This window comes from Clavelina lepadiformis, chromosome 7 (genome assembly GCF_947623445.1).
Source record: "Clavelina lepadiformis chromosome 7, kaClaLepa1.1, whole genome shotgun sequence".
NCBI lineage: Eukaryota > Metazoa > Chordata > Ascidiacea > Aplousobranchia > Clavelinidae > Clavelina > Clavelina lepadiformis.
In genome coordinates this window covers 12,104,089-12,119,572 of record NC_135246.1, presented here as the reverse complement: position 1 = coordinate 12,119,572, position 15,484 = coordinate 12,104,089, and the positions used below count along the sequence as shown (strand labels likewise).

At 34.0% G+C, this 15,484-nt stretch overlaps 3 protein-coding genes across 6 annotated transcripts; 2 read left to right on the top strand and 1 right to left on the bottom strand.

The window, feature by feature from the left end:
• The first annotated feature begins 359 nt into the window (after nt 1-359).
• On the top strand, nt 360-2,321 carry LOC143466004 (N-acetyltransferase 9-like protein). The gene is made up of 2 exons (XM_076964581.1): nt 360-653; nt 1,660-2,321. Exons 1-2 carry the CDS (start codon nt 430-432, stop codon nt 2,126-2,128), a joined length of 693 nt encoding a protein of 230 aa, XP_076820696.1. The 5' UTR covers nt 360-429; the 3' UTR covers nt 2,129-2,321.
• Nucleotides 1,570-6,719, bottom strand: LOC143466002 (uncharacterized). 3 transcript variants are annotated; one of them, XM_076964577.1, is made up of 13 exons: nt 6,590-6,719; nt 5,888-6,092; nt 5,507-5,600; nt 5,267-5,369; nt 5,059-5,137; nt 4,721-4,797; nt 4,225-4,395; nt 3,710-3,864; nt 3,500-3,616; nt 3,302-3,388; nt 2,742-2,882; nt 2,470-2,613; nt 1,570-2,393 (listed from the first exon to the last, which is right to left on the bottom strand). In XM_076964577.1, exons 2-13 carry the CDS (start codon nt 6,028-6,030, stop codon nt 2,268-2,270), a joined length of 1,437 nt encoding a protein of 478 aa, XP_076820692.1. In that variant the 5' UTR covers nt 6,031-6,092; nt 6,590-6,719; the 3' UTR covers nt 1,570-2,267. The 3 variants fall into 3 exon arrangements, with proteins under 3 accessions (XP_076820692.1, XP_076820691.1, XP_076820693.1); XM_076964576.1 differs by lacking the exon at nt 6,590-6,719 and adding an exon at nt 6,160-6,523; XM_076964578.1 differs by lacking the exons at nt 1,570-2,393; nt 2,470-2,613; nt 2,742-2,882; nt 6,590-6,719 and adding exons at nt 2,912-3,022; nt 6,160-6,537 and having other exon boundaries at nt 3,192-3,388.
• A 3,959-nt stretch (nt 6,720-10,678) lies between these two features.
• Nucleotides 10,679-15,468, top strand: LOC143466005 (uncharacterized). Of its 2 annotated transcripts, none has more exons than XM_076964583.1 (7): nt 10,679-11,107; nt 12,233-12,293; nt 13,532-13,605; nt 13,922-14,002; nt 14,208-14,347; nt 14,538-14,598; nt 14,697-15,468. In XM_076964583.1, the coding sequence occupies exons 1-7, from the start codon at nt 11,048-11,050 to the stop codon at nt 14,829-14,831; spliced, it is 612 nt and encodes a 203-aa protein (XP_076820698.1). In that variant the 5' UTR covers nt 10,679-11,047; the 3' UTR covers nt 14,832-15,468. The 2 variants fall into 2 exon arrangements, with proteins under 2 accessions (XP_076820698.1, XP_076820697.1); XM_076964582.1 differs by lacking the exon at nt 10,679-11,107 and adding an exon at nt 11,119-11,763.
• Nucleotides 15,469-15,484: the final 16 nt, after the last annotated feature.

The following is a 15,484-nucleotide window of genomic DNA, read 5'->3' as shown; positions in this document are numbered from 1 at the left end:
TACCACTGAATTCTTGGTAAAGTAACTTTCACTTTTGAAATAAAGTTTGTTTCTCTTAAGCTGCTAATGTCTGTTTCATACTTCTATATCTTTGGTACGAGGTTTCAAGTGAGCTTCAAGTTTTAAGTTTCAAGTTCTATGATGGCCAAGGGCCAATTAAAATCAGATGGTGGGCCGTAGTTTGGACACTCCTGCTTTAATTGGTAGTCACTACACCAATAAACCAAGATCAAGATTGTTTGTCTGGTTCGTAAAAGGAGTTGTGTAATTAAAATATCAGGAACCATGATGGTTGGACGATGAGTTTAATTGGATAGAAAGAATGTTTAAAAAGATTTGAAATCTGCTTTTTATCAACAACCTTTTTGCTTTAAGGATGCATGAGATGGCTTGATTAATAAAAATGTTGAACTGGTAATAATTCAAAAAATGAAATTTAATGAGGATGTCATGCTTGTTGGAGTGAATGTAGCTCTTGTTCCATACAAAAGAAAACATGTGGAGAAATACAATTCCTGGATGCAAAATCCAGAGTTGCAGAATCTAACTGCTTCTGAGCCACTTTCATTAGAAGAAGAATTTGAAATGCAAGAGCTCTGGCAAAAAGATGAGACAAAGCTGACATTTATTGTACTAGATGTGAACAAGCTTCGGTGAGTACCGATAAAATATTTTGCTATATGTGTATGCCATGACTGGTTCGTCTAAAGCAGTTGTTCTCAACGTTTTCATGCATGCGGACTGTTAAAAGTCAAAGAGGTACTTCACAGACTGGTAGCGTAAAAGTTTATACAAGAGTCTACACTCTACATCTACAAGTTTACAACGATTATGAAGTCATATTCCAGCAAAGGTGCTAACAAATGTGCAAAAATCTACCTCCCTAGGAATTCTTGTGTCATAATGCTATAAAAGGGAAAAAAATCATGTTTCGTTAGAATTAAGCACCAGTTTTGTTAAGTACTGGAATGATGTACGGTGGACTGCGCTTCCTATCAAAACTATATTTGTCATTTTTATTTTACAGCCTATTTAATATGACCCAGCCTCTTTCAAATTTGATGTCATAACGATGTTACAATATAGCACCCTCCAATTTTTTGATTTGCTTCATGCCAGGATTCCTAAACGTTGGAACTTTTGGTTATACTCTGTATACTTTTTAACATGGATAGTAATCTTGGCAAATTCACCAAAACGTTAACAATTGAGAAACTGAAAAGTTTAGTATACTAAACTAGTTAACCTAGTGTTTCTCTACCCTTGACCTGCCAAATGATTTTTCTGGGTCATCATCCATAGAATATATCAGTCGTGTTAAGCAATTATGAAATGGCTCAAAGTCCTATGCATCTGAGGTACAGATAAAAAGTGGCAGTTTTTGCATTGATCTGTTAATTCCTCTTGATTCATACTAATCACTTGCCATAATAATGGTCATGTCAACAACAGACTATACATATACAGTATTATCAAAATGGCTAAAATTACAGTCACAAATGTCTGAGTTTAACTGAACCTGAGATTTTTCTGCTAATAGAATGTACCTTTATTACCAAGGGGAGTATCTCTTAGTAGTTCTTGCTTTTTATTTTTTTTGCACAAACACTCTACAATAGTTATGGGAAGCTTGTTACCCTTGCAACTTTTGTGTCATAGAAAGAAGTTGAGGCATTGTTATGAAAGCAATAATCATCCAAATGAAATCGAACCTGACCAAGAGCACAAAAACGTCATGTCACAGAAAATACAACACCTTGAACAACAATGCATGGTGGGTGACGTAAATTTGTTCTTCAACGAGGTTGATAAAGGAAATGCAGAAATATCAGTGATGATCGCAGAAAAAGACTGTCGGCGAAAAGGTTATGGATTTCAGACTGCTTGCTTGATGATGAATTATGCAAAAAGGGAACTAAATGTAGATACTTTTACAGCAAAAATAGGTACGGATAACAAAGCAAGCAAAGCATTGTTTGAAAAACTTAACTTTGAAGAAGTGGGCCGAAGTATTGTGTTTCAAGAAGTAACGATGCAAGTTACAGCTAAAAGCATCACTTCCATTGATTTTAATCATACAAGTTATGGGTTTATGACAGAGTATTTCAAGAGTGACAATAGTACATAAATCAAAAGCGCGCAGATTAAGTGCCAAGTGGTGTAAAATTGCAATATACTACTATACAACAGTCAATATACATGTAGTACAAGCAGTAAAATTTCACTTTCTGTGTATACTGTGTTTGTAATGGTGAAACCTATTTAAGCTATTTTCCATTACTTCCCCAATCATACGTCAAATAGACCAGTTTATAAACTTTTTCTTCAAGTAATTTTGTGAGATGCTGTTTTTTGTCGCCAAGACTCATATGATTCCTCACCCATTTTAAGACCTAAATATTGGTTTGTTTACCCACTATAAGGGTCTTAACAGTTAAACACATGAAATTTCAGCATGTATGATATTACCTCATATGGGGTTTCTCCAAAATCTTCTTTGTACCACTTAAAAATCATGCTAAGACCAATCATATTTTTTTCAATATCAACACAACAACCATCGTCACTCTCCAGAAAGGCAGCTGCAGCTATTTCCAGTTCGTTCATTACATTCTACAGTTCATGTAACAACTGATATTTCTATACTTTGAACCTTGTTTTGATGCATAATAAGTAGAGTTCATACTTGACTGCAACAAAGTACAAGTAGACACAAGCATAGTGCTAATTGTTTTGCTTACGTCATGAGAGTATGTTTTTATTGGTGGACAACTCTTCGCACCGCAAACCAAAGCAAAGTGAACAAGGGGTTCATTGGAATGCAATATCGTTTTCATCCGCGGATCCGACTTGGAAAAAGGCTTTGATAACATGCCAACACCCTATGTGAAAAGCATGTTTGTTATTGTAGTCTACAGTGCATAGAAATTCAGAAATTTTCCAGCACCGTGAGGAACATTGTCTAAACCAGTGATTCCCAACCGCGGCTCTGAGCTAACCTTCTTGCAGATCTTATTGACCCCTAAAAATCCCACAAAAAAATATAAAAAATCTATTTATAATAATTAGGGCGATTATTTTTTGACTTGTCAAAAAAATTCAAAAATTGGTCAAAATTTGTGTGATTTTTCTTGTTAGTGTTGCTATTGTTGAAACATGATTTCATACTTTAAAAATTCCGTTATAATTACTTGAGTGTTTTCATGCGGCTCCATACGTACTCTGAAGTTTGAAATTCGGCCCCACACCAAAAAAGGTTGGGAACCACTGGTCTAAACAGAAGATCAATTCTGATGTTTACCTTTCTGTTAGATCTCAGTACACCATTCTCAATATCTTGGAGTGAATAGCTGTGACCACCAATAATGTACTTAGCATCATTGAAGAACTAAATACCACATTTTGTAAGAAAAGTTGCATGTAAGTTATGTTTACTGATCATAATGACTGTGGCATTACTGTAAGGATTATTATTTAGTAATATTTCTAAATACGGTACCTTATAACGCTGCCAAGTGGTATTGGGAAAACCAATCTTAACATTACCATGTATAACCAGAGCATTATAAATGTTTATAAAGAAGGCAAGTTTTTCTCCACGCGATAAAGTTTCTGCCTACAAAACAAAAATAATAATAACATTATTTCTTTGGTCAATCAGTACAGCGTGTTGAGCTAGCGCGAAGTAGTGCCAGTGTTTACTTATAACCTGGACACGCTGTAGTTGGGCTGATAATTGCACATAATCTTCAAATTCAGGACTTTGCCCGAGGCCAGTGTAATCAACCATCTTCCCATCATTCGAAAGATAGCTGCCGTACAGCTTAAGAATACTCTTCCTTATAAGGATAGACAATTCTGATGCTAAAAAGAAATAATTATGTAATGCGGCAAGGCTGACATTAACTTAAGAATGTAATTAATATGATTTGTTTTTTAAAATGAAACGTTGTTTATTTATGGGGGAGTAGAGAAGTGCATAATAATTAAGATAATAAGGTAATAACTATCCATTTTGTTTCCTGTTTCTCAATCAGCTTTGCTTAATGTAAAAAAACATGACGTCAAACAAATATTTCATTCTATTACAATTCTACATCTATACCGCTCTATAAGAAAAAGGTAATAGCCAAATCGGCATTTTGTATCCATTTATAAAATTATGCTAACACTGCCATGATAAGATCAATATTCTATATGTACAGTATAAATACAATGTATGACCTAATGTTATGGACTTGTATGCCGCTAATCCAGCATTTAAAGCATTTGAGGGCCAATCTTGCATGAAGCGGTAAAGTGTCTTATCATCTTTCATGGGTATCCCTTCTTTTAATGCAGCAGCAAATTTCTTTGTTATCAGCTGTTGAGCTATCTCTAATGCTGCTGTCCTGTCTTTAGGTTTAAAAATAAACATTAAAAAGGTATAAAATATATAATTTATGAGTTTTTAATTTTAAGCTTGTTACTGTTAGCATTGACAGGTAAAATCTAATATATAATTTATATTGCAGGCTCTTAAATTTAAATTTGTTAGTTTAAGTTTTGAAAGTGTAGTGCAATAACATTTCATTAGAACACAACAGAAAGACAAAAATAAATTTTTGCTACAATATATAATAAATATCTGCTCTAATCACAAATTCTTTAACAAAGCTTTCTTTTTTCTGACTTCTAACATATGTATTGCTTTCCATTTAATGGCAGTACACTCACCGACCTAATCCTTTTTCTTGAGCAATAAATGTTATTGCATCTTCTCCTGTAAATGTATTTGGATAAGATCGGATGAAATGCCTGTTAAAGCAGAATGTTAGTTGCAAGTAACACATTACACATATTATGAATTAGACATGTACAGAAATTTATAATGACTTCTGACGCACACCAAGAATAATTAATAAATAGTATGAATAATACAAACCAAAAAGGCTAATCATTTTAATAACTGTCAGAACATTCCTGTGCTACAGCAACTACAGATTTATGTTATCTTTCTAAAATAATTTAAATACCGTATCAATTAAAACATCTTCAGATCCTAAAATTCTTGCCTACCTATGATCATGAACAATTCCATTTTGCTCCCTGAGTGCTTCTACAAGTGAGGAGAGCTCATCCATTTTGTCTGACACACCTGAATTTTACATATATAACTACTCTTCAAAATCGTGCATTGATAAAATATTTAAAGATAACCACGTAAGGACAATTAGTAGGTTGTGAAAAGACTTTTTTAATTTTGCTGCCATTATTTAAATCTTACGAGCATCAGCATCTAATTCATTAGCTTTAAGTGGCTGTGGGGTATTTTCTGGTGCTTCATTATCTCGAACATATGCAATTAAAGTTTGCAACGCTTCATCACTCTATCACAAATGTAAAAAAGTTAATTGCAATTTGATAACTAGTAATAGAAGACCTAATTAATTCAGCATTCATGGCTTAAAATGTGAAAATGATGATAAAAATAACAGTAATAATCGAAATTTGGCAATGAACACACCAGTTCTTGAAATTCTGCATTTCCTCCAATATGTTTGTCATTAAAGAATATTTGTGGAACACTGTGTTGGTTTGTTAGTTTTGTCATTGTTGCCCTGGGAGCATTTAAAAATAAAAACTAAAAAATTAATTAGATTTTACATGTATGTGAATTCAAGTAAGTTTTGTAAGGTGATAGTGTAAGGTTGTGAAAACAGCATTCAATTGTATTAGCCTCAACCTAAGTTAATGTGGGTGATGAGCTAACTAACTAAATTCTTGCCAGCAAATAGACTAAGTAATAACAAAAATATAAACACAAAAAAAGTTTAGAAAAACTTAAGCATATAAGTGAAAGGAGCCGATAATAATTGTTAAAAATCACTATGCTGCTGAGAACTACCTTTCATTTGGATGGTTATCCAAATTAACTTCAAAATAAGGTAGTTCCAACAATTCCAGCTTGGACTTTGCTGCTTTGCAATGTTTGCATCCGGTAATGGAAAACAATAGAATCCTACCCTTCAACATCATTTTCGAAGACATGTGATATACCAACACAATAACACCTGCACTTGTTTGTAGATAACCTACCGGTACCGGAATTCCTAATTTAACAAAGACACTTGTAAAGTTGTTTTATACACTAAAATGTATACTTACTACACTACTTACTTAACAACAACAGCAAAATGGGATCTTGTGCGCAAAACAAAGTGCACAAGCATGTGATGCAATTGTATTCTAAACCCCTACTACCCAAATTGTGACATTGTTTAGTTTTGCAGTCATCAATATACAGAATGACAAAAGGGAGAAATGTTGAATGAATGTTCTGCATACAATTGACCAGTCAGTGAAAAGGAAGGAATAACAGAATATCACATTTTAGACTTTATACTAGTGACTGGGTCTAGTGCACAAGTGCACAAACAGATGACGTCACGATTTGAGTAGCTGGGGTCTAGTATGGAAAGGCATCCTGTGGTTGTGCACTTCTGCACTAGTCCCCAATATTTCTTGTTTGTCCAGTCTACCAAGAGGTTAGCACCATACTTTTCGCTCTCCACAGTCAATGGCGAAAAAGAAACAACACGATCCTTACTTTCTGAAAATTAGCATTGCATTCCTAAAACTCCTCTTTTCTCTAAAATAGGATTGTCCCAAATTGAAGTGTCGTGACCCGCCAGCTGCTGCTACTATGAAAATTACCATAAACACTAAGTCTACTCAGCTCAGCAATACACAAGAAAACTCTTATCACCTATTATATGTTAGCGACATCTCTTTGTATCATCAGCATTATGTAGGCATACCATATTTTTGTGATTGAAAAGTGGGACGCTTCAGAAAAACGAACCTTATCAGATAAATGTGGTTCATATTTTACTAGGAGTATGCAACTATTTTGGATTCCTATCGTCAGGGACGACTAAAGTAGTAAGACACCCAGAAAAACTAAAATAATTCATTTTGCTAGGAAACAAAACAATGTTCAAGCACTTGTAAATTTACATAATCGTCCAATCATACTTTACTGTAGAAAATACTTTCTTCAAGAAGTCTTTATTCGATTTTATTTTCTCATAAAAATCACAGCAGGAAAAGTCAGTGTTAATTTTGCAGGTGGTAAGGGCTTTCACATTCAAATGGTTTTTGCAGAAGGAAATGCAAACAAGTACCGATACAAAATAAGTTCTTTCCATAACCTATCTGCAAAAATATCACCTCCTCCTTCTAGCCTGGTATTACTGAACTAGCGAATGCGTTAACAATCAACCCACTACTGGACCAATTACCCGCTACAATGACGTAACAATTACTTTCACATTTAACACAACGAAACAAGAACAAGCATCGAGCATTGCTCTTCAGCAAGTTGGCTAAGCAGACCTGTCACAGTATGCTAAGTGTGGGACAATGCTGGCTGACTAAATGCCAAAGCGGGACTTTGGGTTGACTGAGCGGGACGCCGGGACAAATCCTTAAATAGCGGGACTGTCCCGGCTAAAACGGGACGTATGGTAAGCCTAGCATTATGGAGCAGCAGGCGGTCCTAACCCTTGCAGAAGCATCGCGTTTGTGGTCCAAATGCTAAGATTACTGATTCAGCATTTCAAAATATAGCTAACGAAGGGGAAGTTTTCTCTTTCGGCTCAAGAAAACGTAGCTTAATTGAAGATCTGAAGAAGGGTAATTACCTGATGGTTTACCAAATTATGCTACCGCCTACTACAAAAGCATTTTGTTCCAAATGCTGAATATCTGAGATAATCGACGCAACATTTCCAAGATATAGCCTCGGAAGGAAACGTTTATACCCATTCGGGTTAAGAAAAACTAGCCTAATTGAGAATCTTTAGAAGGGCAATTACGTTATTGTCGGGTGAATTGCGCTACCGCCTACTACAAAGCCCAATCGGAAAATTTATTTGATTTTGCTCACGCGCCAATTATTATCGGCGCAAAATAGCTGTTATGCTCCATACCCCACGTTAAAGGTTTATAACGTTGTCGTGACGTAGACTTGGCATTAAATTTATTGGTGCATATATCTGGCGCACTGAAAGCAAAACTTCCTTGTGTGGATGGTAAAACCATAGTATACTAAAACATAACATCTATGCTAAAGTATGCTAAAACATAACATCTATGCATAACAACTTTTAGTATACTATAGCAAAAGAAAAACAATAAAAGTACCAGTGTACCATCATAAAATACTAACAACTTGTACTTCATTCATTGTTCAATTATTTTTCGTCAAAAGCGCGGTGGGGATGAAAAATCAAGCCAGTTGTTACTAACACGCGCCAATGAACAGGAAAAAACATAGACACCGGAAATATAAACACAAATATTGTGTTTATACCGAAGACCAGTGTTTCCCAAACTTTTTTGTCCGCGGAACTCTGCAGAGTTATTTAAGTTGACAACAATACACCAGAAAGGTCAAGTACACATAGAGGTTTTTTCACCAAAATTGTCGTTATTTGGGCTTCGTATAATGACGAAAGTTAAGCACAATAAACTGATAATTTCATAATTTCAGCCATCATTCCATCATATTTACACAAAACAATTTATTAAAGTAAATTTATGTATTAACAGAGAGCCAAGCCTGATTGACACAAACACGGTATTTAAAGATTATGCAGTAGTTTTGCTCGTTTTGCACTCCTCTCCAACTAAATATCTTACCAGTAGGCTACTATATCTGTTCGTTCACTTTGCTGTGATGGCTAAGTGCTAGGCTATTAACCAGTAGGCCTACTGTAATTTTTGCTTATTCAAACAAAACTGATAGGCCAGATTACACTCTTTGCATACTTGGCGATGGAAATAAATTTCGTACTTTTGTAATGCGCGTTTGACCAATTTTCTTATCAGTTTTGAAACAAATTTGCACGGATGCAACTTAGTCTACTCCCGACATATTTTTTTATATAGGCTGATTTTTTGCCGTAATTCCTCAAGTTCCAGTTGAGTAGAGTCAGAAAAAAAAACAGAACAAAACCACAGCGGCACATGCTCTATGCGCGGCTGAGACGTCAGCCTGATTGCATGTGGGTGTGGCTGGAATATCGACAAAAAATGCAGTCTGGCCACTACATCAGGTATATACTGTAGGCTATATAGAATTATAGATCTCTACTGATTGAAATAAATCGTTTGAAGTTTTATAGTACGACATACTACTATAAAATCCAAGTGTTTTAAAACAATTACTTAACAGGTAGCAGAAAACGAGGCAGATTGAATCAAGATATAAATATGTGGGAAGAATTGAGCGGTTATGAGGAGGAAATAGATACATTCTTGAAAAGCATCTTAAAGTATATTATTTATATTGATTCCTCATTACTTGAGCCTTGGTTACTGAGGTAATCTTTGTGCAAGTTCTGACTGTAGCACAGTTTTTATTTTATTTTTTATGCAATATTGCCTAGATGTAGAGCTGTCCACCATGTCCAGTGAACAGGAACAAGTGTCGTCAACGATATAACGCTACTGAATATTGAATATTGAACACACGCCGCGTTCATTGTGAGGCCAACACTCGAACCAATCGGCTACGGAGCCGACATCAAAGTGACAGAGAATTGAAGAAGACATGTTCTGAAGCTTTAATTCTTTTTTTTATTTATTTATTATTAGTTGGCGCTCAATCAACCTCTTTTCCTTCTTTGTTTATTAATTATAAATCGGCGTTCAGATGGCACAATTTCCAGTTTCCACTACTAAGCTTTCAAAGCGATTTCTTGAGGTTCGATGTAAGCTCTATCCCTTCTGCTAATTAACAATACGTCACCGTACTTATAAGAAACTCTGCAATAAAACATGGTAAGGTATAACAATTTTTATCCTCAAACTGAGGAAAGCCTTTGCTTTGCACAACATCGAATTGGTAAATCATCATAAATGTACGTGAGACTATCACAAATATCATCATGAAATCTAAACACAATAGGGTATAAAGTTACTCCTAAGCTTAATCTAATCTATGTCAATATCATACTCTTAATTTGTCAAATATATTTATTTTCCCAAAACAAATTTCATAATCTTCCGTTTAATTCCACGCATTTCTTTCACAACGAATATAATTTTGCTCGCCATTCACCTTAGCGATTCAAGCTTGACGGATCTCTACCAATCAAGGTAGTCCATCTTATAGTAGTCTATGAGCATACTCAAAGTAGGCCGATTGAGAATCGCCATTGTTTTAGTCATGCATTAATGGCTATTTACAATCTCAACTTATCAAGGCTTAACATTGGTATGTTACACGTGCAAAAACAAGTTGATTTATGTACACTGTTGTACAGCATTGAAACGATTTTCGTTTATCTGTTGCTTCAACACACCACCTGCCCGTTTGCTTACTTTCGATTTTTCCTACTTACGTTTTGTGGATTTAACTAATTATGAGTTTAGTTGCCGTGCTATTGTTTCCAGCAATTATTACCTTAATTATTTTTGAGCACGTTTTAAGCCTCGTCGGCCTTGTCACTTTTTCCCATTTTTTGGTGCGTGTTAGATACTGGTTTGAGTTCTCGTCCACACTGCGCTTTTAACAAAAAATAAATGATTGAATGATTTCAAATAAAAGAAGACTATTTCATACAACATACAAAACACAAAGCTAAAAAGCCATAATACAAAATCCAGTTTTTCAAGTAAATTGGTAAAATACTGAAAGGAGGTTTTAGGATTGTAATGACATGTAGTATGATAGATATTCGTGAAAGTAAAACAGGGAACGAGCCTCATAAATTCAGTTAATTTGGGTTATCGAAGAACGTAAACGCAAGTAAATGAGGACTACTGATGCATCACGAGAACAATGGCCATTCTCAATCGGCTTGCTTTGTTATCGCACACTGCTGTAGGCCTATCTCTCTCTGTACATTACTTCTGTTTCCATAGTAGGAAGAGTTATGGTTACAGTAAAGTTCAGTAACGGTGGCCATGGTCGCATCTTATACATGATTGCCTGATAACATAGCAAAGGATTAGCCTTGGCGAGGTTAGTATTTATTGACTGTGAAAAAGAAAGAACATGGCTGGCGAAGATTTTGGCTCAACATCTTACAGCGCATTATATGCGTCACAGATTAAGGTAGGCTAAACCGAAATGAGCATGATAATGTTTTACAATATTAAGGAATAGGCTATTGCAGTACCAATACTGCATGAATGTAAGCAGTTGAAACTTTTGACATATACATAAATAAAAGTAGAATTCGGTAGGAAACTATTTCTTATTATAGTGGCTCGCAAGTATACTCCAGTGACACGCGCTTCCGTTAATCCGTTGCTATGCCTTTTGCTAAGGCATTAAGGATGCTTGGTTCTGTTCAGTAGTCTAGAATAGATGAACAGTTTTAGATTCGGGCAATACAGTAGAGAGAGAGAGTTTATTTCGCCGTTTAAAACAAATTAAAAAGTATCATAACATTATTGATTGGTGTGGTGTAGCGAAAAGACCTCATGATCATCTAGGTCAGCTGCCCCAGATTCTATTGCAAAAATAAGTAATTAAATCGGATAGAAAACTAAAACTCAATTAATTACAACAACACTGCAAAACAAGAACGGAGACACCACAAAAGCAAGAGCAAAACAAAAAAAAATTGTTTTCAAACCAAATCGAAAATCAAGAACAATATGATGCAAAAGAAATCAACAACCATACAGCATCCATCACCTTATTCACAGTTATCCAGACAGCACTTCCCTTGCACAAGTTCACTTCTCAATAGATATGACAAATGTGTATGAGACTTAATTTTTTATGTTGTTTGGTAGTTTATTCCAAAAATTAGGTCCTTAAAATCTTAACTTTTTTTACCTTTTACTGTTTTGGTTCGGGGCAAGAATAAATTGTCCTGTGATGATCTAGTATTGTATTTGTGTACTGTTTCGATTTTGCTGAAATAGTCATTAAATATTTTGGGAAGAAGATTTGTGTAATAGTTATGCATGAATTTTCCTGTCTATAAATGATAGATTTGAGATATATTTAAAATATTGTTTGCGCTATGAAGTTTGACTTTGGCGACTGCTAAGAAGTTTTGAAAGGCCGTGACTTTTAATTCATGACTAACTGCTAATTTTTTGCTGTAGTTGCAAAAGTATAAATTTTCAAAAGCCGTTGGAAAATCCAAAATGCTGTTTTGATCTCGAAAAACACTTTAAAAGACACTGTATCATGTTGCATAACTTACATAACTTTGTGTTTTAGGTGAAAAATGCTAAAATGGAGCTGACACGCCTGGAAAAAGAATTATCTCAAATAACTGACAGTAAGAGTAACCGTAAATGATATGCTTGCAATTTCAGGAAAGCTTTATTCGCATGATTATAAATGCGAACAGTCCACTACTTAGTTTTAAACCTAAGTTGTTGGTGCCCAGTGTCTATTTCATTGGTTGCCGTTTACCAAATTTGGAAACCATATCTAGTGAAAATCGTTAGTCAATTATGTAATTGATATTATTTATGTAAGCAACTGGCAAATGGTAAAATTTATAAGTATATGTTCAATCAACCTCAAGTTATTGAATTAAAGAAATACAATAACAAAAGGTGCTGAACTAGTGATGGAATTCTTTAATAAAACCAACGTTTCGCAAAATCATGTGGATGAGCTTCGTCAGAGCAGATTACAATTATAAAGAATGAGGAATATTTTTGAAAACTTTCAAAAACTTTGTTTCATTAAAAAATTCCATCACCAATCGAGCACCTGTTGTTGAAATTATGCCTGGTTGCAAACATATTGTTTTTAAGGAAATGCAAGTTAGGCAAACAATTAGCAGTAACCGAAATCAGAAAATGGTAATTAGGCAGAAGACATGTCCACTGCTATCAGCCAATATGATAAACGTCAGAGCTAGTTGTCCAAGCTATTCCATGGTAACGAGTGTGAAATTCTCAGTGACAACAGTGTTGCCATTTAATTACAAAAATGATTGAGTAAAACTCATTATTATCAACTTTAAATAATAATTCGTGATTCCCTGCTTGCCTTGCACTTGCAATGGAATGCAACTGCATGAAAAATCATAATTATTTCTTTGCACAAATGTATAATTATTATCAGCTGAAAATTGTACCATGCAGTTGTACTGCTTACAGGGCACTCTGCCTTCGCAGACCCCTAAAAAACGTTGACAGACAACCAGTTTAGAACCACTGACCTATAATGAACTTAAACTCTAACAGTCAAATAACAATAACTTAAATTGAAGTTAAAGATACTTTTTTAAAACTTTATAAAAAACCTTTCTCCACTACATGTAAAATGCCCCAACTGAATGTTAATCGCCGTGATATCCACTAGTGCAATAGAGCCATTTGTTGTCAACCAGCAAAGTTGAGTGTTATGTACCAAGGTGCATAAATTGGCGTGTCACAAAATTGAGATTTTCATGTTTGGTAAATAGTTGTTTTGTACAATATAGTTAGTAGTTTTTATAGATAACCTTATATGAGTACAGTACCATTAACTTGTAACATGCTGTTTATTTAATTTTATAAGGAATGGATAGTTCTGGGAGTAATGTAGCATTCCTCACAAGTGAAGAAATTGAGTTGAACAAAGAACTACAAAATGTAAGCATTACGTGCAGTTATATTTAACTGATTTCGTTTATTTACCTACGATCATTAAACATTGTTTTTTCTCAATGCTGTGCTGTTCTTATGTTAAGTGCAACAATTTGACAAATATTACAGGTGTTGATGATTTTGTCTTATGAAGATTTATTGTCTTAGGAAGATATCTTAGGTTTACAATTGATTATACCATGATTGCAATATTATTAAAACTTTTTTTCTGGTAAACATATTGACAATTTTTATTTAAGGATTACTTTTTCTAGCACTTGCCCATTACATAAATCTTTTAATTGACCTTTTCTGTTCACAGGTGGAAAAAATGACTTTGTCTCTAACACAAGAACTGAATGACTGGGATGGATCAGTTCAAAAGCCGTTAAAACACTACAAGGTTAAAATTAAAGCGCTTAACTTGCTTTTAGTTTGCACTTCATGTTGGTTTTTGCTGTTTATCAAAAAATTTTAACAATAAAATTTTGATAAGTAGTGTTTCATTGTGATATTTTAGGTACATACCTAATCAAAATTAATTTTTGTTGTATTGGGTAACAATCTTCATGCAGGATAAAGGTTGTAAATGGAAATTTTGTTTTCAGGACATGAAAGCTGGTGTGGACAAATTCTGTGCAGCCCAATCAAACACACAAAAACTTATTTCCCATGTTGAGTCCAACACTGTCGAAATAGAACATTTAACTCAAAATTTGCAAAATGACGTTGCTACTACATTGTCAAAGTATGGCTACATAATAGATGTATCTTATTGCATGCTTAAAGATCACTTAAATCGTTGCAAATCATTTTTAAATTCTTTTGATAAAATTGATTAAGAACATATATGTTTTTATATGAAAATTTTTAAGGAAATTTAAACATGCTCTAATAAAATCCCTTAGAAGGTTAAAAAACTTTTTTTTCTTGGCAAGAAATAAACAAGAACTTCAAAACATCATGGAAGATAATAGAGACACAATTAAAAGTTTGCAAGTGAGTATGTTTGGACTAAAATTCTATAAAAATATTATAAGATAGAAGTAAACGAGACAGATAACTAAAAACTTTTGCAAAATTACTTACATTTTCAGACTCAGTCTAAATTAATTGAAACTGGAAAAAAGTCGCTCCAATCTCAATTGCAACAAATGACAGACGAAAATAAAGAACTTACAAAAATTTGTGAAGAGTTGATTAACCAGCGGCAAAGCATATCCAGTAGCTAAAATATGCCAAAGATGTGTTTTTCCAGATGTTTGACCTTACCTCGGTGGTACCAGTGTTATATGTTTTAGGTTCATATCTTACAAATGTAAGAAATTAAGCATAAATGTCTGCGTGTTAAAAAGTAATTCCAAAGGATTTAAGTTTCATCAGTAATTATATTGTGTCTCCATATTTAGTGCTGGTGTAATTCAGCTACGAATGGTAAATGTTTAACTTGTTTATTTGTATAACATTCGATCTCCATGCAAATATGCTGGACTTTATACATATATGTAACTCTGAACTTCTGTAAACTCTGTATTTGAATTTATATCATAAGCTTTCTAGGTAAAACATTACCAAGTAAAGATGGTTTTTCAAATAAAAATGCATATTATTACAAAAACACTTGTACTTTGCTGAGACTTGTATGCGTATTGACATTCTTAATATAAGACTTGAATGTTTTCCAATTGTTGAATTTTAAAATGAGCTAATGAAAGTGCAAGTCTCAAACAGTGATGTTCATGGATTGAAGCTTTAACTTTATGTTGTGCTTTACGCAAAATTTCAAATTTTGTAGCAAGAAAAGTAATGTTTTTCTGACTTTTATTTGCACGCAAGTTTATGAAATAAACTTGAATTATTATCGTTAAAGCTTACACTGATTTCA

Coding starts and splice junctions, on each gene's coding strand:
- LOC143466004 (XM_076964581.1), top strand. CDS start 430: ATGAAATTTAATGAGGATGTCATGCTTGTTGGAGTGAATGTAGCTCTT. Junction 654..1,659: donor CTAGATGTGAACAAGCTTCG/GTGAGTACCGAT, acceptor TTTGTGTCATAG/AAAGAAGTTGAGGCATTGTT.
- LOC143466002 (XM_076964576.1), bottom strand. CDS start 6,325: ATGCAGAACATTCATTCAACATTTCTCCCTTTTGTCATTCTGTATATT. Junction 5,370..5,506: donor ATGCAGAATTTCAAGAACTG/GTGTGTTCATTG, acceptor CATTTGTGATAG/AGTGATGAAGCGTTGCAAAC. Junction 4,798..5,058: donor GGAATTGTTCATGATCATAG/GTAGGCAAGAAT, acceptor CTGCTTTAACAG/GCATTTCATCCGATCTTATC.
- LOC143466005 (XM_076964582.1), top strand. CDS start 11,656: ATGATGCAAAAGAAATCAACAACCATACAGCATCCATCACCTTATTCA. Junction 13,606..13,921: donor TGAACAAAGAACTACAAAAT/GTAAGCATTACG, acceptor TTCTGTTCACAG/GTGGAAAAAATGACTTTGTC. Junction 14,599..14,696: donor ACACAATTAAAAGTTTGCAA/GTGAGTATGTTT, acceptor TTACATTTTCAG/ACTCAGTCTAAATTAATTGA.